We start from the raw sequence: 24,128 nt of genomic DNA, 5'->3' as shown, positions 1-24,128 counted from the left end.
CTGGGATCATCTTTGTATATTAGTGGGAGTTTACCTGTATCGTGTTTTTACCTGGTACAAAATGCCCCCTCCCTTTCCAGTCATGTCTTCCCATACTCTCCCTCCATTCATGCCCTAACCTGATCCCTCGCGTTTCCATCCCCACCTGCTCCGAGTTCACCCTGCAGTTCTCTGTATCCCCTTCCCAGGGAAATCCATGCACCCCCACCTGGAGCCTTCCCTGTCACCTAGCCTCTCTGGGTCTGTGGATCCTAGTATCCCTTCGCCTTGACCCTCCCTGTCACCTAGCCTCTCTGGGTCTGTGGATCCTAGCATCCCTTCGCCTTGGCCCTCCCTGTCACCTAGCCTCTCTGGGTCTGTGGATTGTAGCATCCCTCCGCCTTGGCCCTCCCTGTCACCTAGCCTCCCTGGGTCTGTGGATTGCAGCATGACTTTTATTTTTAAGCACCTGGAAAAGTGAGCTTTACATGTGTGCAATCTTTACTTTCTTTGTTGCACAAATTTTCTCACCAAAGATCAAATCAGGTATTTGAAACCCAGAGTTGATGTGTACCTGGAACAGATGAAGAAAGGTAGAAATACTGACTTGTGCAATCCTAGAGACAGAAAATCATAACCCTACACTCACCCTAGCAAGAGATCCAGGTTATAGGGGTGGAATGCAGAGCAGCCGAGAGGTAGGTGTGGAAATGAGGGGGAATCAACGGGGAAGAGTTCTAAGCCTTGAGTCAGCTAAGAAGACTGAGAAGAAGTGGGAAGCCTTAACACAACCAAAGGCCAGTGGGGTCCTTAGAAGTCGACTACCAGAGCAAGAAGGTAAGTGCAGAAGCCAGTTCAGAAGAGCCCCAAAGACAGATGGACAGACGTTGAATGTAGCATCTCAGGTTTGTAACTTTTGATGAAAAAAAAAATGATAGGAGAAGAAGCACAGAGTAGAAGGCCGTGTAAAGTGAGGACTTTATTGGGCATGAGTACACGAGTCCAGGTAGCTCTAGGGGACGAGCTTTAGAGTCCCATGGGGTCTGGTAAGGAACTGAGTACTTTGTGTGCATGTAGAGCCCTGGCATTCCTATCTTTGATTTAATCTAATATGTGGTCTTCTTTTTAGATATCCAAGTTATCTGAAGACTATTTCATTCTGCAGAAAAACTTGAATGAAATGATTTTGTCACAGCAACTGAAGCCACTTTATCTGGGTATTTATCACCACAAGCCAATTAATAGATGTGTTTCCACTCATCGGTACCTCTCAGGTAAAGATCAGCAATGGTCGAGCCACTGAAACAGGACATTCCAGACTCTGTGTTTAGTCTCCCTCCTGTGTTCTGTGGCAGACCTGAGGCAAGGTTCCACACCATGGAAGAACTGAAGCCTTTGTTTCATTCTATTCCGTATAAACAGACAACATTCTTCCAGAATGTTCTACCCACCTCCTGCTGTCTCTAATTCCACTCTCCTGGGTGGAGGGGGGGGAAAGTCCTCATTATTTTCTTTTTTTTTTCTTTTTTTTTATTTGTTTGTTTATAAAAATTTCCACTTCCTCTCCTCCTCCCCATACCCTCCCAATCCCCCCAATCCCTCTTCTCCCCCCCCCACTCCCTCTCCTCCTCCCTCTCCAGTCCAAAGAGCAGTCAGGGTTTCCTGCCCTGAGGGAAGTTCAAGTTCCTCCCTCCTCCCTCCAGGCCTAGGAAGGTGAGCATCCAAACAGACTAGGATCCCAAACAGCCAATACATGCAGACGAAACAAGACCCAGTGCCATTGTCAATGGCTTCTCAGTTAGCCCCCATGTCAGCCACATTCAGAGAATCCGGTTTGATCACATGCTCGTTCAGTCCCAGTCCAGCTGGCCTTGGTGAGCTCTCATTCGATCAGTCCCCTTGTATCAGTGGGTGAACGCACCCCTCGCAGTCCTGATTTCATTTTTCATGTTCTCCCTCCTTCTGCTCCTCATTTGAACCTTGGGGGGCTCAGTCCAGTGCTCCAATGTGGGTCTCTGTCTGTATTGCCATCCATCGTCGGATGAAGGTTCCCTCTGGTCCTGCCTATCTTGCTCACGTTTTCCCTCCTTCTGCTTCTCATTTGGATCTAGGGAGTTAAGTCCAGTGTTCCAATATGGGTCTCTGTCTCTATCTCCATCCATCACCAGATGAAGGTTCATATTCCTCTTTTTGGGTCTGGGTTACCTCACTCAGTAAAGCGTTTTCTATTTCCATCCATTTGCATGCAAAATTCAAGATGTCATTGTTTTTTACCGCTGAGTAGAACTCTAATGTGTTTATGTTCCACACCTTCTTTAACCATTCTTCTATTGAGGGGCACCTAGGCTGTTTCCAGGTTCTGGCTATTACAAATAGTGCTGCTATGAACATAGCTGAACAAATGCTTTTGTAGTATGCTAGGGAATCTCTAGGGTATATTCCCAAGAGTGGAATTGCTGGGTCCTGAGGGAGGTTGACTCCCAGTTTTCTGAGAAACCGCCACACTGATTTCCACAGTGGCTGCACAAGTTTGCATTCCCACCAACAATGGATGAGTGTTCCCCTCACTCCACATCCTCTCCAGCATAGGCTATCATTGGTGTTTTTGAGTTGAGCTATTCTGACAGGTGTAAGATGGTATCTCAGAGCTGTTTTGATTTGCATTTCCCTGATCGCTAAGGAGGTTGAGCATGACCTTAAGTGTCTTTGGGCCATTCGAAGTTCATCTGTTGTGAATTCTCTGTTCAGTTCAGTACCCCATTTTTTAATTTATGATAAAGGTGTTGGAGAGATTGGGGATACATGCCTCATTATTTTCTTGATTTTATGCATCTTAACCTTAACTTGGCCTATAACACCAGCAGAGGGCAAGAGGTAGCTCAGAGAAGGGGGCTATGATGTCAAATTAATAAGAGAAAGCAAACGTGAAGCATTCCTATTTCAGGGTTACATTTGCAAGAATGTGAAGCCTTCAAACCTCCGCTCAGAGATGCAGAACTTTTGGGGTTACATTTTCTTTTATTTTTCATTGTGTTTATTGATTGCTCACGGTATCATGCTATATAAGAATGTATTCATGAAAGTATTTGTTGCATGCTGAACTTATATCTGTACAAAGTCTCATAACCACAAAAAAGAGAAAGCATATATGCATATCTTTCTGGGACTGGCTTAATTCACAAAACGTGGTAATTTTCACCCACATCCATTTTCTTGCAAATGCTACAACTTCATTTTTATGGCTGAAAACAATTGCACTATGCATGTTATGTTGTCTGTGTCTGTCTCTCTATTGTCGAGCACCTCAGTGGGTTCTGTAACTTAGCTGTTATGAGCAGCACTGCAGCAAACACTGATATAAGGTATCTGTGATACGATGACTTGGGGTCCTTTGGATAAATACCCAGAAGTGGTCTTTCTGGACCGTATGGTAAATCTATTTTTAGATTTTTGAGAAACCCCATACTGATTTCCACAGATAGTAGCTGCACCGGTTTACATTCCAATTAGGAGTGTCTAAGGATTCTCTTGTGTCCACATCCTCATCAGCAACATCCTCATTACACTCTGCCCCATCTTTGAAATTATCAGTTCCCAGTTCTTCAGGAATGTGCAAAGACCCTGGGATCTTCTGTGTCTCTGAAGAATCATGTGGAGCCCATGGTCACGTCATTTATTCATGAGTTATTAGCAGGACGCCCAGGGCCCCTGCTGGTCTCTACCCATGACCCCTGCTGGCTTCCACCCATGGCCCCTGCTGGCCTCTACCCATGGCCCCTGCTGGCCTCCACCCGTGGCCGCTGCTGGCCTCCACCCATGGCTCCTACAATCTCCACAGTGGAAGCATTGAGCTTGTTATGTTCTGCAAGCAGGATCAAAAAAACTAGAAATCTCATTTCCTCCATGCCCCCAGGAAGCCTCTTCTCTGTGGCCTCTCCTTGGATGGGGCAGGGGTGAGAAGTGGGGTTGGGAGGCTGCTACCCACCCCTCCAGGATCTGCTGACTCTTCAGGATTCTTCTGAGAACACCTTTTATTTCCCTTCACTTTCAAGCCATTTGCTTTCCGGACTCCATTTCTGTAATGTGTAGCTCTCAACAAAAATAGGAAGTCACCTGACCTCATATAGATTCTTTTGTTTTCCTTGCAAAAAAAAAAATCTCTGAAGAAAAAAAATGCAAATATGACTGTGACTGTTTGCCTGCCCTGGGAGAAAGTGACAGTATCTTTAGGATCCTATCAGTCACCATGCATAGTGTTTGCAGTGAAGCTTAGCAAACAGAGTTGTGCGTGGAGTGACCCATGGTGCTGCTACACTCATGCTTCCTGGCTTGGACCAGAGTATCTCACAGTGGGAAGAATAAAATTAAACAAAATCCTTAATAGGTTGGCTTCTGCCCATGTCCTGTGCCAGAGGGGCTAGATAGAGGGGATGGGGCAGTAGTTGTGGATTGCCCCTAGGTTTCATATGCACCTGAAGGTGCAAGGTGGTGTGCGGATTTGAAAGAAGCCAGGCATCCATCATCGGATGAAGGATCTATGGTGATAAGCAAAATCTTCATCAGTATGGTTATAGTCCAAGGCCGGATCAGGCACCCTCTCCTCTGTCCAGAGAACAATCTGGGGATCTCTTCTTGTACCTGGGTTCCCATTTATAATCAAGTCTCTTGTAAACCCTAAAATGACTCCCTTAGTTGAGATATATTCTTCCCTGGTCCCACATCCATCCTTCCTCCCTCCCCCCATCTCAGTCCCCCGAGTTTTCCCCATTCCTCCCCTACTGGAGTCTTTCTGAAAAGCCATTAACAATGACACTGGGACTTGTTTCCTCTGCATATACTGGATTTTTAGGATCCAGTCTGTTTGGATACTCACCTTCCTGGACCTGGAGGGAGGGGGGAGGAACTTGAACTTCCCACAGGGCTGGAAGCCCTGACTGCTCTTAGGGATGGAGAGGGAGGAGGAGGGGGAGGGGGGAGTGGGAGGGTGTTGGGAGGAGGGGCAGAAATGGAAACTTTCATAATTTAATAAACTTAAAAAAAAAAAGAAAGAAGCCAGGCAATGGCCGACGGTTTGTACTCCCACCCACTGCACAATAGGAAAGGTGGAAGTGGGGGAGATTTCTGGAGAGGAATGTGGGCTCAGCATTCTGCTTCGTTCTTGGGAAGGTTGGCAGATCAGAAAGCAGAAACCACAGGTCTTCGCTTTATTCTTCAACCTGCCACTTTCCGTTTGTGAGCAGGCGTGTAGCAGGAAGAAGACTGTATCTCAGAAGCACTTCCTGAAGCTACCCGAGGCTGTTGGCCCTTGTGTGTAGACAGCAGAAGCTCTGCTCTACCTGTCTGAAGTCTCGCACGGTCAACAGTGCCTAAGAAAATGCCCAGGAGAGAACACAAATCTGCAAGAGACCAGGGTCTGAGATGACTTGACAGGAAGTAATGATGCTGGGAAATGCCTTCAGACCAACAGAGCTAAATGAGGTGGTCAGCCAGCAGATGTTGAAAACTGGCCACAGAGTAAATGGCCTCTCTACATCAATGCAAGGAAACTGCTCACTTTTCACCTCACCCCCAGTTTAAATGTGGCTCCAGTTAGCAAAAGGGGATAGTATTAAGATACTAATTTCAGATATTAAGACGATTGAAAGCAATTTAGTTGAGCAACTTAGATTTGTGGACTGCAAGAAGGCATCGGGGAGTGGTCCAGTGAATACAGTGCTTGCCATGCACGCATGGGCGCCAGAGTCTGGATCCCCAGCACAGAAGTAATACCAGCTCTCACAAAGTAGAGATAGGATGTAAAAAATGACTAGCTAAACTGGCCACACTGGCAAGCTCTGGTTCATCAAGACACCCGACCTCAGTAAATACAGTGGAGGGTGACAGAGGAAGATACCCAACATCAGCTTCTGACCCCACACATGATCACACATATACACACATCCTACACACATTCTTTTAAAAATACTAGGAAACAGAAATGAGTACTAAGAGATAGGAATTAGGTTCAATTTAGAAAAACACCGAAGTTATATATTGTGTATCTGAATTATTGTGAAGGTGAAAATATCATTTTGTCCAATCTAAACAACCTCATGTTTGGAGATACTTCATTTTGTCTGGTGTGACTAGGTTTTGACAGCATGAAGAAAACCACGGATAGTTAAGCAAGAAAGCTAAAAAAAAAAATATTTCTATCTATATTCATTGGTGGATTGCCAAAAACTGGGGTCTTGATTACATGAGAAAAGAACTGAGTCAAGGGCTCTGACATGATCAGCAGGGCATTGCCGTGATGGGAAGGATTTCTTGAAGAACAGCGGTATGGCGTGGCTTTGGAGTACACTGTATAGAAAAATCATAGTTCATGAGCAAAGATGGCCACATAATTCCTGAATCCAGAGAATAAACAGGGTGGTACAGGAAGTAGGAAAACAGTGGGCAAGAAAGGTGGGAGACAGTGGTGAAGCTTGAACTGTTGGTGAGGCACCTGGCAGTAGGACCAGGATCTATCCATAGTGTGTGAGCTCATATAGTCCCTCCAACCTCTCTTCAGCTGGAATCCCAGAGCTTGGCCAGGTGCTTGATGGGAATCTGCATCTGATTCTGTCAATTGCTGGATGAAGACACTGTGATGATAGTTGAGGTATTCACCAATCTGTTTACAGGGGAAGGTCAGATTGGGTACCCTCTCCACTGTTGTTAGGAGTCTTAGCAGGGGTCCTCCTTGTGGATTCCTGGGAATTTCCCTGCACCAGGATTCTCCCTAACCCCATAGTGTCTCTCTCTATCAAGATCTCTCTTTCATTGCTCTTCCACTCTGTCCCTCCCTCCCATTGACCAATTCATTCCCTCATGTTCCCATCTCCTAGTCCCTCCCCTCTACCCCTAGTCCCTCCTCTCTACCCCCTCCTGCACCCAGTTTACCTAAGAGATTTTATTTAATTCTTCTTCCCTGGGAGATCCATATGTTCCTCATAGGGTCTTCCTTGTTACCTAGCTTCTCTGGAACTGTGGATTGTTGTCTGGTTATCCTTTGCTTTACACCTAGTATCCACTTAAGAGTGAGTGCAAACTGTGTTTGTCTTTCTGAGTCTGGGTACCTCACTAAGGATAGTTTTTTTTTCTAGTTCCACCCATTTGCCTACAAATTTTATGATACCTTTGTTTTCTACAACTGAGTAATACTCCATGTGTAAATATATCACATTTTCTTCATACATTCTTTAGTTGAGGGGGATTCTAGGTTGTTTCCAGGTTCTGATTATTATGAATAATGTTGCTATGAACATTATTAAGCAAATGTCCTTGTGCTATAATTAAGTATTCTCTGGGAATATGTCAATTGCTGGGCCTTGAGGTAGACTGATTCCCAATTTTCTGAGAAACCACCATACTAATTCCAGAATGGCTGTACAAATTTGCACTCCCACCAGCAGTGGGGAAGTTAGCCCCTGACTCCACATCTTTCCAACATAAGTTGTCCTCGGTACTTTTGGTCTTAGTCCTTCTGACAGGTATAAGTTGGTATATCAGAGTCATTTTGATTTGCTTTTCCCTGATGATTAAGGATGTTGGACAATTCCTTAAATATCTTTTAGACATTAGATATTCTTTTGCTGAAAAATCTTTGTTTAGCTCTTTACCCATTTTTTAATTGGATTATTTTGTATTTTTATGTCTGGTTTTGTGAGTTCTTTATATATTTTGGAGATCAGCCCTCTATCCAATGTGGGGTTGGTGAAGACCTTTTCCCCTTCTGTAGACTGTCATTTGTCTTATTTACTGTGTTCTTTGCCTTAAAGAAGCTTCTCAGTTTCAGGAGGTCCCATTTATCGAATGTTGCTCTCAGTGTCTCTGCTACTGGTGTTCTATTTAGAAAGTGGTCTCCTGTGCCAATGCATTTAAGGCTACTTCCCACTTTCTCTTCTGTTAGGTTCAATGTAACTGGATTTATATTGAGGTCCTTGACCAATTTGGACTTGAGTTTTGTGCATGGCAATAGATAAGGATCTGTTTGCATTCTTCTTCATGTTGACATCCAATTATGCCATCACCATTTATTAAAGATGCTTTCTTTTTCCATTGTACCTTTTGACTTCTTTGTCATAAATCAGGCATTCATAAGTGTGTGGATTAATGTCAGGGTCTTTGATTTGATTCCATTGGTCTACATGTCTGTTTTATGCAAATACCAAATTGTTTTATAACTATAGCTCTATAGAAGTTTTAAGTCAGGGAATGGTGATCCCTCTGGAAGTTTCCTTATTGTACAGGATTGTTTTAGCTATTCTAGGTTTTTTTGGTTTTCCATATGAAGTTGAGTATTGTTCTTCTAAGGTCTGTGAAGAAACTTGTTGGAATTTTGATTGGGATTGCATTGAATCTATAGATTTCTATTAGTAAGATTGCCATTTTTATTATGTTGATCCTACCTACCGAAGAGCATGGGAGATCATTCCATTATCTGATATATTCTTCAATTTCTTTCTTTAGAGACTTAAAGTTCTTGTCATACAGCTCTTTCACTAGTTGGGTTAGACTTACCCCAAGATATTTTATATTTGTGGCTGTTTTGAAGGGTGATGTTTCTCTGGTTTCTTTCTTGGCCCATTTATCATTTATATATAAGAGGGCTACTGATTTTTTGAGATAATCTTGTAACTGTCCACATTACTGAAGGTGTTTATCAGCTGTAAGAGTTTCTTGGTAGCGTGTTTGAGGCCGCTTTGTATACTATCATATCATTTTCAAATAGTGATACTTTGACTTATTCCTTGACAATTTGTGTCCCCTTGATCTCCTTTTGTTGTCTTATTGTTCTAGCTAGAACTTTGAGAACTGTGTTGAATAGATATGAAGAGAGTGGGTAACCTTGTCTTGTTCCTAATTTTAGTGGAATCACTTTGAATTTCTCTCCATTTAATTTGATGTTGGCTGTCGGCTTGCTGTAAATTGCTTTTATTATGTTTAGATATGTTCCTTGAATCCCTAATCTCTCCAAGACCATTGTCATGAAGGGGTGTTGAATTTTTGACAGAGACTTTTTCAGCATATAACGAGATGATCATGTATTTTTTTTTTCAGTTTGTTGATGTGGTGGATTACATTGACAGATTTTTATATGTTGAACCAACCTTGCATAATGAAGCCTAATTGTTCATGGTAGTTTTTTTTTTTTTGATGTGTTGTTGGATGCAGTTTGCCAGTTTTTTATTGAATATTTTTCATCACTGTACATGAGGGAGATTGGTCTGTAGTTCTCTTCTATCGTTGCATCTTTGTGTGGTTTGAGTATCAGGATAACAGTAGCATCATAAAAGGAGCTTGGCAATGTTCCTTCTGTTTCTATTGTATGGAACAATTTGAGGAGTATTGGAATTAGCTCTTCTTTGAAATTCTTGTAGAATTCTGCGTTGAAGCCATCTGATACTGTTTTTTGGGGGGGGTTATTTTATTTTGATTGGGAGACTTTTAATGACTACGTCTATTTCCTTAGGGGTCATAGGTCTATTTAAATAGGTCTTGATTTAATTTTGGTATATGGAACTTATCAAGAAAGTTATCCATATCTTTTTAAATTTTTCAATTTTGTGGAGTACAGGTTTTCGAAGTATAATCTGATGATTCTCTAGATTTCCTCAATGTTTGTTGTTATATCCTCCTATTCATTTCTGATTTTGTTAATTTGGATATTCTCTCTCTGCCTTTTGGTTAGTTTGGATAAGGGTTCATTTATCTTGTTGATTTTCTCAGAGTCAACTCTTTGTTTTTTTGATTCTTTGTGTTGTTCTCTTTGTTTCTATTTTATTGATTTCATCCCTCAATTTGATTATTTCCTGTCATTTACACTTCCTGGGTGAGTTTGCTTCTTTTTGTTCTAGAGCTTTCAGGTGTTCTGTTAAGTCGCTAGTGTGGAATTTCTCCCACTTCTTTACATAGGCATTAAGTGCTATGAATGTGCCTCTTAGTACTGCTTTTATTGTGTACCATAAGTTTGGGTATGTTGTACCATCATTTTCATTGAATTCTAGAAAGTCTTTAATTTATGTTATTTTATTTCTTTCTTGACTGAGCGGTGATCCAGTTGAGCATTATTCAATTTCCATTTGCAGGTTTGCAAGCTTTCCGGAATTTGCATGGTTGTTAAATTAAGTGAACATGGTTGTTCACTTAAAGTGAATTCTCACTTTAAGTCATAGTGATCCAATAAGATATAGGGGGTATTCCAATTTTTTTTTGTATCTATTGAGAATTGTTTTTTGACCGAGTATGTGATCAGTTTTAGAGAAGGTTCCATGAGGTGCTGAGAAGAAAGTGTATTCTTTTGTATTTGGGTAGAATGTTCTATAGATGTCTATTAAGTTCATTCGAGTCATAACATCTTATAATTCCCTTGTTTCTCTGTTAATTTTCTGTCTTACAGACCTGTCCATTGGTAAGAATGGGGTGTTGAAATCTCCCACTATTAACATGTGGGGTTTGATGTGCTATTTAAGCTTTAGTAATATTTCTTTTACAAATGTGAATGACTTTTTATTTGGGGCATAAATGTTCAGGATTGAGACTCTACCTTGATGGATTTTTCATGTGATGAATATAAAATGTCCTTCTTCATCTCTTTTGATTACCTTTAGTTTGAAGTCTATTTTGTTAGATATTAGGATAGCTACACTAGCTTGCTTCTTGGATCCATTTGCTTGGAAAGTCCTTTACCAACCCTTTACTCTGAGGAAATGTCTGTCTTTGAAGTCGAGGTGTGTTTCTTATATGTTCCAGAAGAATGGGTTCTGTTTTCATATCCATTCTGTTAGTCTATGTCTTTTTATAGGTGAGCTGAGTATTTTAAGGGATGTTAATGAGTAATGATTGTTAATTAGTGTTAATTTTCAGAAGTAGTGTGTGTGTTTCCCTTCTTTAGGATTTGCTGGTGTGGACAAATTTGCTGGTGTGGACAACTATTGCCTGTGCTTTTGTGAGTATAGCTAACTTTCTTGGGTTGGAATTTTTCTTCTAGTGTTTTTGTAGGGCTGGATTTGTGGATAGTTATTGTTTAAAACTGGTTTTGTCATAGAATATCTTGTTTCCCCATATATGGTGATTGAAAGTTTTGCTGGGTATAGTAGTCTGGGTTGGCATCCATGGTCTCTTAGTGTCTACAAAATGTCTGTCCAGGACCTTCTAGCTTTCAGATTCTCCATTGCAAAGTTGGGTGTCACTCTGATGGGTCAGCTTTTATTTGTTACTTGGTCTTTTTCCTTTCCAACTCTTAATATTCTTTCTTTATTCAATATATTTTACATTTTGATTATCATGTGGAGAGGAACTTTTGGGGGGATCAAGTCTATTTGGTGTTCTGTAAGCTTCTTGTCTCTTCATAGGCATTTCTTTCTTAAGTTGGGAAAGTTTTTTTATATGATTTTGTTGAATATATTTTCTGTGCCTTTGAGCTGGTATTCTTCTTCTTCTATCGCTTTTATTCTTAGGTTTGATCTTTTCATGGTGTCCCAGATTTCCTGAACATTTTGTGTTATGACTTTGTTGACTTTAACGTTTTCTTTGACCAATGAATCAATTTCCTCTATTGTATCTTCAGTATCTGAGATTCTCTCTTCCATCTCTTGCGTTCTGTTGGTTATGTTTGCATCTGTAGTTCCTGTTTGTTTACCCAGATTTTCTATTCCCAGGTATTCCCTCAATTTCTGTTTTTTTATTATCTCTATTTCAATTTTTAAGTCTTGAACTGTTTCCTTTACTCCTTTGATCAATTTTTCTTGGTTTTCTTTAAGAGATTTATTGACTTCTTCCAATTTTTTGTTTGTCTTTTTCTCTGTTTCTTTAAAGAAATTTTTCATTTTCTCTTTAAGGGTCTGTATCATCTTCATGAAGTTATTTTTAAGGTCATTTTCCTCTGCTTCTTCTGGGTTGGGATGATCAGGTGTTCCTGCTGTAGAACAAGAGATACTGGTGGTACCATACTGCTTTTAAGGTTGTTGAATGTATTTTTACATTGGTGTTTGCCCACTCTTATTCCCAACAGTTGCAGGCAGTGCCTTTGCCTCTTTGCCCAATAATTGCTGTTGGTGTCTGTGTCTCAGGGAGTCAGTGAGATCTTAAGAGATGGGTGGGTTTTGGGAAAGAGTGGGCTTGTAAATTAGAGTCCGATGGAGCGGTACTTGAGCAGCCTTCCTGCAGGAAGTTTGGCCTTGTGGCTGAGATGGGTGGGGAAGGGTCCCAGGATTTTTGTCCCAGGGTCAAGTGCCTAGGGACTGGGCTGTCCAGCTGTAAGGTTGATCTCTCACTGAGTCAGGTTTATCTTAAAGCTAGGTAAACCCCACCTTAAATTTTAGATGCTAATTTCCTTATAGATCGATCAGTGTATGCTTTTCACGTGACCACATTTAAACCCAGAAGTCCAATTATCTATTTCTTACCCCTTCTGTTCTGACAACTTTCCCCCAATTGTCTTTACACATCTTCTTGGCATCAGAGAACATCACCTTTCATGATAGCCACAAATAGCATGAAGAATCTTGGGGTAACTCTAACCAAGGATGTGAAAGACCTATCTGACAAGAACTTTAAGTCTTTGAAGAAAGAAATTGAAGAGGACACCAGAAAATGGAAGGATCTCCCATGCTCTTGGATTGGGAGAATCAACATAGTAAAAATGGCAATTCTACCAAAAGCAATCTATAGATTCAATGCAATCCCCATCAAAATCCTAACAAAATTCTTCACAGACCTTGAGAGAACAATAATCAATTTTATATGGAAAAACAAAAACCCAGGATAGCCAAAACAATCCTATACAATAAAAGTACTTCCAGAGACATTACCATCCCTGACTTCAAACTCTATTACAGAGCTACAGTAATGAAAACAGAAATGGATTCTCAAGATCACAGTCTACATTTCTCTACCCCCAAACCTTTCCCACCCTGGATCATTCACACACTGTGTACTCATTTATTCATCACGCAGTAGATATTCAATATCTATAAATTAATTATCTAGAACATTGTTTCATTTCCTCTAAACACAATGAGCATAACAAAGCATAGTGTCCAGGGTAATAAGGTTTTGCAATTTTGTTTTTTTCAAAACAATTCACTCCTTAAACCATTGCTGATTTTCTTATATATTATTTGCTTCTAAGCTTCTCTGGTCAGAGAAGACCTGATACAGATATTCGTAGTTAATCAGAATCGCTATTCACATACAGTTCACCTAAGGAAAACATGGTTCTCTTAGAGCCTTCCTTCAGCTGTGGAAAGATGATCCAGGCATATGGCTGACGTACTAGGAACCCCGATGAGCACAGACTCAGCAGGCCACTCCTGCCGTGCATTTCCTGGCACACCCTGTCCCTCTAAGGAAAAACTCATTTGGTAAACCAAATCAGGCTCGTTTTCAAACATCCCACTATCAAAATATCCCACGATTTAGACTTGATTAATTCATGTCTCAGAAGTCTGTAACTATTTTTGTTAATTCCTATACCCAAGTCTCTTTTTTAAGTGTAAGCTTAGGCTGAATAATGCAAACGGCCTGGAATGTTTCTCAGTCATATTCCCCAAAACCCTAGAAAACTTGCAAAACATAGGAGAAGGCATGTTTTTTTAAAATTAATTTTAACTAACTGTGCCCTTATATGGAACTCCTCTATATATTTCCTTTGGTGATGAACAGTGATGTGGACATGTAAGCCAAAACCACCCTTCCTTCCCTAGTAGCCATGGTGTTTCAGCGCAGTAGCCCTACCTAGGACAAGAATGCCGTATGCAGTACGTAAGTGCTAGATGTTGTACATGTGAGCTAGAAGTCGGCCGTTTAGTCACAGATCCTAGGAAATTCTCCTGCACGTAGAGCTGACCAGGCATGCCACTTACACTGCATGATCTCTCCTGTCACATGCTTTCAGGTAGGGAGATGCTTTTCTTCTCAAATATGATACACCTGGCAATTTGTGTTGCCCATTGAAAAGAGGGGAAACCAAGACCGATTGTGGGATGAATAACCCTGGTAGCATAGACATAAGCTTCCTTTCCTCTCTTACAGAAAGGCACTGACTAATCCACAAGGCTTCAAGCTTAGGTGGTGCCCGGCAAACAAATAAGGTTTCTATTCTGTTCATTGTCATGGTATTGTCAGTGCGTCCCAAGCCACATATGTCCCTTGCTCCGCACACAGACAGCTGATCAAAGGAAAAAGTTTTACTATTGTTTTCAAAGTGAATGTCAGGGGGAAAATAGCATTTGTTTTTACTTATTTTGAAAGTTTTATGTCATTCATAAAACAGCCTTGATGTGTCAGTTACCTTTCTTGTCAAGTGACAGAATACCTGCGGGAAGAACCTAAGGGAAGGAGAATGGATTCAGGACTGGACTTCCAGTGGACTCAGTTTGCCCATGGTCACCTCCATTGGGGAGGGGTGCACTGGCAGCAGGAGGATTGGCAAAAAGCTGTTCACTTCATTTGTTTCTTCACATCAGAATATCATTGTGATAAAAAAAATTAGTCTTACCTGATTATTCTTTTGAGGAGTTTAGGGACTAGCCCATTATAACTAATTACAATCTTTAAAGGTATGCTAGATTTTTTTAAAGGCCTTTTTCTCTAGTGGTATGAAATAGTAAGCATATCATATGTGAATTTACCTTACTGCAGTGTTGCTACATTAAGGGTACGTATGGGACCCCTGTTGGACTTGATCTTGTATGAATTAGTAGCACAGTGTCAGAACACACCAAGGATTGCTGAGCTCCCGTGCCGCCTGCGGTGCTGGCCTTTGTTCATGCATCTGTATCAAAGGCTTACTGGGCTCTTGGAAGCACATCGCTAATTGCTTTCTTCTGTTTCTGTGTTAGTTCCATGTCCTCTGCAGTCTTGAGGAGTTAAAAATCTGTGCAATACGAAAAAATAATTTGTCTTTAGAAGTTGTGCTTCCACCTCAGGCTTTGAGTTTTAAGTATTTTGTTGGAACGGATTTAGTTTACGTGTCAGAAATCCAGTCTAAAGACAATAAAAACATTGTGAAAATAGACAAGCGGCCTTAAAACTATTTTTGATATGTTACTTTTGTTTTTATTTTTATAAATGCAATTCTTAAATTTCTTTTAATAATTAGCATGCAATATAATTTTACATGATTATTGGTTGTAAACTAGTCAATAAAGCCCAAACTTAGAATAATCAGGTCTCATGGTTGATCTTGATTGCCAACTCAACTAGATACAGTGAAGCTCACCTCCAGATCTGTCTGTAAGGGCATTCCCTGAGACCACTGAATCATGAAGGCTCACCTGATGAGTTGTTTCAGCCCTTGTGGAGTTCAAACATAAGGGCATTGGGGGATACAAGACAGAAATACAGTTATATAAACGAAGCTAAGGTAATGCTACTAAAAACAAAAGGAAAAAGTCTTAATTATTTTTAATACATAAATAAATAGAAATAAGGATAAGATTGTACCAACTACACTATGAAAATACTAAAATGCCTGCCTTCCGAAAAGGCAATTAATTTTGCAAAAGTAATTATTTAATGTAATATGCCTTCCAAAGAAAAACATTACAATGATATTCCATCAAAGAATTATTTCTAACAGTTTCTATGACCATATTTAGACAATGCTCTCAGATGTTCAAAGAACAGCTAATATCCACAGTGTGTGTTGTGTTTGAGAAGAAAATATAAAAAAAAATAAAATGACATCTATTTTAGGAAGTCTATACATCTTAGAACAAAAGGCTTCAAAGCAATGTTCTGTTAAACCTGAATCAGCCCATCTCAGTTATAGATTTAAAGGTAAAATTCCTGAAAACAGTACTTGCCTTTGGAATGCAACAACATATAGGAAAGACTGTCCAAATGATACATATGATATGAATATAACTCTATATCAAAATGTCAGAAGAAAAAAATCTTGATAAATACCAAAGCCATTTTTTAAATAAAATCCAGCATGCAGTATTGATAAAATGCAAAACCCAGTAAACTAAAGACTGAAGGATATTCTTTAGCAATATGTGTGTTTCCTCAATTAAAACCAGCATCACAATTAACTATAAAACAACAAAAACCATTCCATTCAAGAGCAGGATTAAAATAAAGTGAAAAAGGCAACAGTTTCAGCTGATACAATATGAAAGTGGAGACGTTTCTGAGGAAAATAATCATAAAAGAGGATGCATAAGATGGTGGGAGAATTATACCTTAGCAATGTAAAGAATGGCCTTAACTATGCAAGGAATAAGTCTAAGCAATAATTTGCTTCAACAACAAAGTTAAGTATGGGTATACAGATGATGATGTAAGAGATGGATAATGATAGATAGATACATACATACATACATACACAGATGATACATAGGTTGATATGTATCACAGTTATTCTTTCTTGTAAACTATTACAATGGAAAATAACTCATTGGAAATAATAGTGGGAAATAATATCTTAAAATGAAGTTTACAAGGAAATCACAAAGAGACAGTAAAGAAGAGATGCATGCTGGATTGATGTGTTGTTCTTCAGGATTGCAAGGGGAGATACTATGGCATTGCAAGAATTTAAAATATTGCACTCGAGTTTCCTTCTCCAGTAGATGGGAACCCAGAGACCACAGCCAGACATCACAAACACATATGAGAGGGAAGGAGGGAGAGAGAAAGAGAGGAGGGGGAGGAAGGGAGGGAAGGAGGGAGGAAGGGAGGGAAGAAAGGAGGGGGGAACTGGGTGAATGGAGGGGGAGGGAGGGAGGAGATGGGGGGAAGACTTTGTGCCACATATCTCTAAATGGGTTGTCTCCATCAAAACCTTCCTCTCAAAGCTGAAGGAATCCCACAGATGAGGAGGTGAATACAGTGTAAATGCAAGAGGGGATGGAGGACATCAGAAACACGAGGCCCTCTAAAACAACTGAGCAAAGCTCATATGAACTCACAGAGACTGAAGCAGCAAGCCTACATGAAGGCCTACATGGGTCTGCACCAGGTCCTCTGTGTATATATTGTAGCTTTCACTTCAGTATATTTATTGGACTCCTGAATGTGTGAAAAGGTGTCTCCGGTTCTTGTGCCTTTTCTTGTTGGTCTTTTCCTCTGTGGTTTGCCTTGTCTAACTCGTATGTGACGGTTTTGTTGTTGGTTGTCGTGTTTGGTTATTATCACTTGGAAGCCTGTTCTTTTCAAATGAGAAGAAGTGGATCAGATTGGGAGGGAAGATAGGGAGGGACTGGGAGGAGTAAAGGTATGGCTGTAATCAGGAAAAGCTGTATGAGAAAAAGCATCTATTTTCAATGAAGGTGGAAAACAAAATAAAACATTGCATTCTAAATCCCTGCCACAACTTTAATATTCCTAAAGATCATTTACAAATTTCAGACAGGAAAAAGTACATGATCAACAAAATGAATAAAATAATATCATCACTGAACACATATGCTTCCATCATAAAAACTTCATCATACAATAATGAGTAGGCCTAAAATCAATCTAATATTTATTAAAATATTTATCACAAGCCAACAAGACACAGTTGGATAGTGTTTAAAACTTTTTCTGATTTCAGAGAGAAAATTCAATAGATTCTTACTTGTCACTGACTCTCCAAACCTTTTCCAGAGCTGTTATTTTTTTAAGGTTGAGGAAGACAGAGACCAGTGTCTGTATCTGAGTGCTTCACAGTCTCTGCTCAGAAAAAGATAGCATGGGAATATAGGAGCAAGAGGAAAATGATAAAGATTTAGGCTGAACAGATCTTTTAGGGACTCAAATGAATCATCTGAAGATTGAAGAACTAGCTATAAGCCAGTGATGGTACTTTAAATAAATGCGCGCGGGTTTGTGTGTGAGACAGAGAAAGCACTCACCCAGATTAGGAAAGCCAGGAAGGCTCCCGATGAAAAGGAGACTCAAGACACTGATTGGTTTACATAAGCAGGTACATGTGTGGCATCCAAGAATAAAGAGTATGAATTTTAAAAAGTGACTTTTTTACTTATCAAAATAAAAAGTATAAGGAAAAGTTGAGCAATGGTGAGAATGTACTCATTTATTACTGCCAAGTATAAGCGGAGTGAGATTATACTCAATATTTTGAAAAATGGGAGGACTATATAGAGGGAGAAGAAAAACTAACGGGCAGGCAGGAAGGAAAAGAAATTGTTTATATAATTGACCCAGTAAAACTACTTATGAGGAAATAGCCAAGGAAATGATCAGAGCTTAAAAAGAGAAAAATGTGTGTACATGGTAAGAAACAAGGTTGGACGAACAGAAAAGAATAAGTAATGATACGCCATCCGTGGGATATTAACGTCTCTTAAAGTGCATTTATCAAAGAATAATCATAGCAGTCTGCAAGCTAATCCAACTACAGGATGAAATATTGCTCCAGAATGGGAACTGTAATTCTGTAAATAAGACAGCTCACTCTTCCCCCAAGGAGAGGCAGCTCATTGCCAAGAGTTCTAGAAAGGCTCAGTGTCTGAATGAACGAGAGCAAAGTTCTCATTAGAGACGAGTGGACACACTCCACCTTCGCTATCTTCAGTACTGGGAAAAATGAAGAACCTCTCCAACACCATTGCAACCTGAAATAGAGCTACTTCACTCCGCCTGTAGTATCTCATCTCCAAATATGCCAAAGCTAGCCTGGTATCTCTTCCAGCTACCGTGTTTGGACATGCTCTAATAAGTACTAATGTAGCTCAGCTCTTTGAGAAGATTTTCATCTGTGTTACAGAGCAAAGGACAGGGGAAATCTAAACCATGCATAGAGAACGCGAAAGTTCGTATTCTCTCTCTCTCTCTCTCTCTCTCTCTCTCTCTCTCTCTCTGTGTGTGTGTGTGTGTGTGTGTGTGTGTGTGTGTGTGTGTGCTTTACTTGGCTCTTCGAAAAAGTACAAGGCTATACCATTTATCTCAGACTATATATCCAAATATTTTTTCAGACAAATTAAAATCAACAAGGCATAGTTAGTGACCATAAATACCACTACTAAGTTCCCTTGCGTTCTAAGCACATAATCACGGGTTTTTACCGATGAACCTCATCTGGAGTCTTGGATGATCTACACTGATGATGTACGTCAGTGTTAATGATGGCGTCTCCCCTGCTTAGAGTATAGTGCTCTCTCGGTCGCCACCTGCATCGCTGTGCGCACCTGTGTGTGTCTGCTGTGGCATATAACTGCACGATGTCTGTGAGCAATGCCAGAGCTCATCCCATAGGTTAGAGCAAGACTGGTCCTTGAGTTTGGAATGCCTGACCTCAGCTAAATGAAGGTGACAAAAGCATGTGGCCTGTGTACAGTGATAGACCCAAGAGGTCAGGATCGCCAAGTGGGTAGCTGTGGCTCTCACCCTATAGCGGGGCTCCTTTTTTTCTTTGAAGTGGCTAAAATGGCAGGAGGTGTGCACTGTCACCGTCTCTGTGAGTTTGATGTGCATCAGTCCTGCTGTGTCTGGAAGACACTGTTTCCTTAGAGTCACCACCACCTCTGGCTCTTCCAATCTTTCTGCCTCCTCTTATTCACAGATCACTTGATCTTGAGGGGGTGGCTTTGATGGAAATATCCAGTTAAGGACTGGGTGTGCCAAAGTCACTCTCCACACATTGAGCAGTTCTGAATCTCTGTGAATTTCCATCTACCACAGGAAGAAGCTTCTCTAATGAGGACTGAGTTAAGCACTGATTGTGGGCAGAGCAATGTGTCATTATTGCCGTGTTCCTTTAGCAGAATAATAGTAGTAGGCTTTCCCCTAGGCTGATGACTATTCTCTGATTCTTGGCCACTTTAACAGTGTCTAACACTGATTCTATCTTATGGAGTGGGACTTAAATCCAATCAAAAAGTGGTTGGTTATTCCATATCATTTGTGATATTATTGCAAAAGTATATACTACAGGCAGATCACTGTTGGAGGTCACAGAATTTGTGTCTGAGTTAACCCATAGCATGCAGAATACCTTCCAACATATATGGGAAAAAATTAAAGTCAGGGGTCCTAAACATTCTCAAGGCTCTGTATGTTATTAACAAGTGCCCAAGGCAGAGATTTCACAAACACTGAAAGTCCACGGTAGCCATGGTAATCCATGGTAACTGTGGTTGTAAGCCAGCCCTGGTATCCAAAGCCGTGGGTTGTGCAGCTCAGATGGAGGAAGGAACAGTAGTTCTCTTGTGGAGAAGGTCAGGAGACTGAAAACAGGTCACTCGCAGCCATGCTGCTAAGGACACTCAACCAAGGCAAGCCCTGAACTTTAACCCTGCTCTTTCCATCAGCTTGGAGAACATGAGCACCCATGGGAAAAGCAAAAGATCAAACTAGGTCCAGTGAGGACTGAGAAGATCTCCCAGAAAGAAAGGGAGGAGGTCAGGCCAAATCAAGAAGAGCACTTTGGACCTTAGCTTAACACACAGGACTTGGATTCAGGTCTCTAGGATTCCGAGCCTGGCCTGAGGGCAGATGAATGGGGAAGTCGCAAGTGGCCATCAGTCCTGGATGAGTCTGTTTTTAAGGTGCCTAGGGAGAAGTCCTTAAGAATTACATAGGTCATTGTATTTCCTGAAGGTCATAGCCTGTCAAGAAGAAATGGAAATTTACAAAAACTGAAAAACTAGCTTCTTAAGAAAAGAGAGTAGCTTAATGTGCAGCTGCTGACGCCTGACCTAGGCACTTGACGCTCAGGGAAATCACACTGGGTGAAGTCGTAAGTAAGGCAGTGTAATGATCACTAAATGAGAAAAATACTGAACCTAAACTTTCAAAAGCAAATGCTAGCAGTGAGTTTTAAATTTGTCTCCTTTCTTCTGGATGTAAAATATTGAAATGCCTGTCGATTTATTATCCAAACGGTACATTTCTGATAAATCAAAACACTTAAGGAAATTATTACCAGCACTACAATGTGAATAAATGCCTTGCCTCCTGGCTGTAACCTTTGCAGGCTGCATTTATCATTCACATCACATGAAATAGCCAGAAACCTAATTTTGCTAGTGCCAACATTGATACACTGTGGAAAGTTTGTGATTATAAATGTTTGTGTCATTTTTGTAATTATGGGGACAGGGTGATTAGTTGACAAGGCTTGTGTTCCCCAAAGGAACAAAATGAAGAAGGACATTGGGGCACTGAATAAACTTGTGCCTCTCCTGTGTGCTGATAAACTCTCAGGGGGCGGAGCTTGCAGAAACCAGAAAATAAAACAGATCAAGGAAATTTGGTGAAAACAAAGAAGCTGAAAAACTAAGCTAATATAAATTCATAAAGCATAAAAGTACTTAGATATTCTGAAAATTCAATGTGATGTATTTGTACTTTGTTAGGGCTGTGATACACTCAAACCCACTTGTGTATTTATAAATATTTTTATAAATGCATTCTTAGCTAGTATTTTCTTTTTCTCTGTAATCCTGCTTCCTTCCCTGCCTCCAACCCATTTTACTCCCCCTTACAAATGCTTGTTATAAAACACATACTCTTTCCTATGCTTTGCAAATACATCCATGTGTTCTTACTTGCTTTTTCCCAAGCATTGCCACTGTGAAAAATATTGAGCAAACATCTTTGAAATTTCTTTTGTTTACTAGAATTGTAAGTATGGGATAAATTTTAAAGGTAATAGAATTATTGAGGGGAAAGGTGGGGCTTTTGTTTTTTTTTTATTGTGGGTCTACTTTGCTAAAAGTCTATAACAATTGGCATTTGCTTCAACCATCTGTGAACATATACTTGTTCTGACATCCTGCCTGTGAGGGTTATGTTTCTTTGTAATCTTTGCTCATTTGTCGGCAGCAAAAGTGATCATTGTTGCCGTCTTTCCCCTTCTCAAGCTGCCTTTGATGCTGATTTACTGTATTAACTTGCTCATCTGTATCTTTTCCCATCTTCCTGTTGGTTTACACATTTGTGGACTTTTGTCAGCATTTACCTCCACTGCCTGTTATTTGTTGGCAGGGCTGTAAAATACAGCTTTCCAAGTTTGTCTTATCCCCTTTGATTTATTACCACATAAAGCCTTTTGTCTTTTTTATATGGTGCTGGGGATTGAACCCAGGGCTTCAAATGTGCTAGGCAAGTCTTGTATCCCTGACATACTCACATCTCAGCTCCTTAGCTATTTTAAGATGCACAAATATGTATGCTTTCTGACTCATGAATTTTGATTAAGGTATTTATAGCCTTCAGTGTTTCATGGATTCACCTGGATTTTCTTCCCAGAGTTTTATTGGCTGTCTTATTTATATTTATCTTTGGAGTGTTGGATATTTGATTTCATATGTGATGGCAAGTCAGTGACCCACTTAATAAAACTACCGTGAGCATCTACTGTCCATTCAGCCCAATGCCTGTCAGCTAATGTGTGTATATCCTCCTAATGGCTCCAACCCCTCCCCATGCTGCCCACCTGGGCAAGGTCAGGAGTCCATCAGGGGCATGTCAGAATTTGAGTAAGCATCGCCCACAGCACTCTATGCCCATTGTGTGTGTAAAAACCCTCGTAGGCAAAGGTCCTGACCATCGAGAGCTGGGAGACAGCTCAGGAGATAAAGTGCTTCTCCTGCAGGCACAGGGACGAGAGTTTGAATCCCCAGAGCCCGCATAGAAGCCAGGCAAGCATGGGGACCACTAGAAAAGCTCTAGGGTAGCAGAGACAGAGGATCACAGGGGCAAGCTGGCTACATAGTCTAGTAGTAATTGTTAAACTCCTGGTTCATCAAGAAACCCTGGCTCAGTAAAGGAGTGGTGAACAACCAAGGAAGGCATCCATTGTCAACTTCAACCCTAAAAACGGAGAGGATGAGAGAGAGAGGGAGAGAGAGAGAGAGAGAGAGAGAGAGAGAGAGAGAGAGAGAGAGAGAGAGCAGTAGCAACAAATACAAGTTTGGCTCTATATTCATTTTCTAAGGCTACCGTAGCAAACTTCAGATCAAGTGGCTTAGGCAGCATAACTGTTGCCTTCCACTGTAGAGGCTCAAAGTCTGAGATCACAGTATTACATCAGCAGGTTTCCTCTGAGGCCTCTGTTCTTCATTTGTCAATGCAGCTTTACCCTTGTTCCTGTGTGTGTGTGTGTGTGTGTGTGTGTGTGTGTGTGTGTGTGTGTGTGTGTGTGTGTGTTTGCACACATGTGTACAGACGCGAGTTGAGGCCAGGAGAAGTGGTCAGATTTCCATGGAGCTGGAGTCATGGGAGGCTGTGAGCTGTGTGAGATGGGTGCTGGCGACGGAACTCTGGTCCTCTGGAAGAGTGGGAAGCTCTCTTGTTAACTGCTGAGCTATTGCTCCAGCCACAACCAGAAATCCTTCACTGAGTTTTTATTCTGTTTCCTGAAGTTCTGAGGATTCAGGAAAAAGCAGGAAATGGAGTTCGCCTTCAGAAATATGGTCCTTGGGTCGGAAGGCTGACGGTAGTGACACTCGGAGGTGCAAAGAGCAGAAAGACTGGGCCAGAGGGGCCTAAAATCTGTCTGCGGAGGGCACCCTTGATCTTCTGGAAGGCACTTTGCTTTTCAAAATAATATTGTTTCATTGGGACTGGAGAAATGGCTCAGTGGTCAAGAGCTCTAGGTGCTTTTGCAGAGGACCCAGGTTTGATTCCCATCATCCACTTGCTGACTCTCAACCATTTATAATCCCAGTTCCACGGAATCAGTTCCAAAAGGTCCAGCATCCTCTTCTAAACTCCATTGGTAATAGGCAATCATTTATTATGCAGAGAAGGCATTTATATGCATAAAATAAATATATAAAAATTTAAATAATGATGAAATATGTTGTTTAATGTTCATATGTCCACGTAACATATTTTGGTCAAGTCCACCCTTCCATTCTCTCTAATTCTACCTCTATACCCCCATCACTCCCCCCCAACCAACTCCACTTGCTCTCTGTGTTTAAATACCCACTGAGCCTTTTTAATCTGTGGGATTAAAGTACTAGAAGGTGGGTAACATTTTAGGAACCTCATCCCTGTAGAAAGCTTCCTCCCCAACAGTCATCAGTTGCCAATAGCTTCATAGACAAGAGTTGGGACTCTATAAGCCCCTCCCCAGCCATGCTAGGATTGGGCTGGCTTGATCTTATGCAAGAATTAAGCTTCATTGTGACACTTTTCAAACAAAATTTGTTTAGTTGTTT

At 40.8% G+C, this 24,128-nt stretch overlaps 1 protein-coding gene across 1 annotated transcript in view; it reads left to right on the top strand.

The window, feature by feature from the left end:
* The window catches only part of Myo3a (myosin IIIA), a 170,784-nt gene that overhangs the window by 135,432 nt on the left and 11,224 nt on the right, over positions 1-24,128 (top strand). Inside the window, exon 29 of the mRNA XM_087896675.1 lies at positions 1,109-1,253. Within this exon, the coding sequence (XP_087752801.1) occupies positions 1,109-1,253 (145 nt within the window). The remainder of the gene's footprint in view (positions 1-1,108; positions 1,254-24,128) is intronic.

The sequence above is a fragment of the Myodes glareolus genome, chromosome 14 (genome assembly GCF_982192425.1).
Source record: "Myodes glareolus chromosome 14, mMyoGla1.1, whole genome shotgun sequence".
Classification (NCBI taxonomy): domain Eukaryota; kingdom Metazoa; phylum Chordata; class Mammalia; order Rodentia; family Cricetidae; genus Myodes; species Myodes glareolus.
The sequence above is the reverse complement of the archived record's forward strand: the minus strand, read 5'-3'. Positions and strand labels throughout refer to the sequence as shown.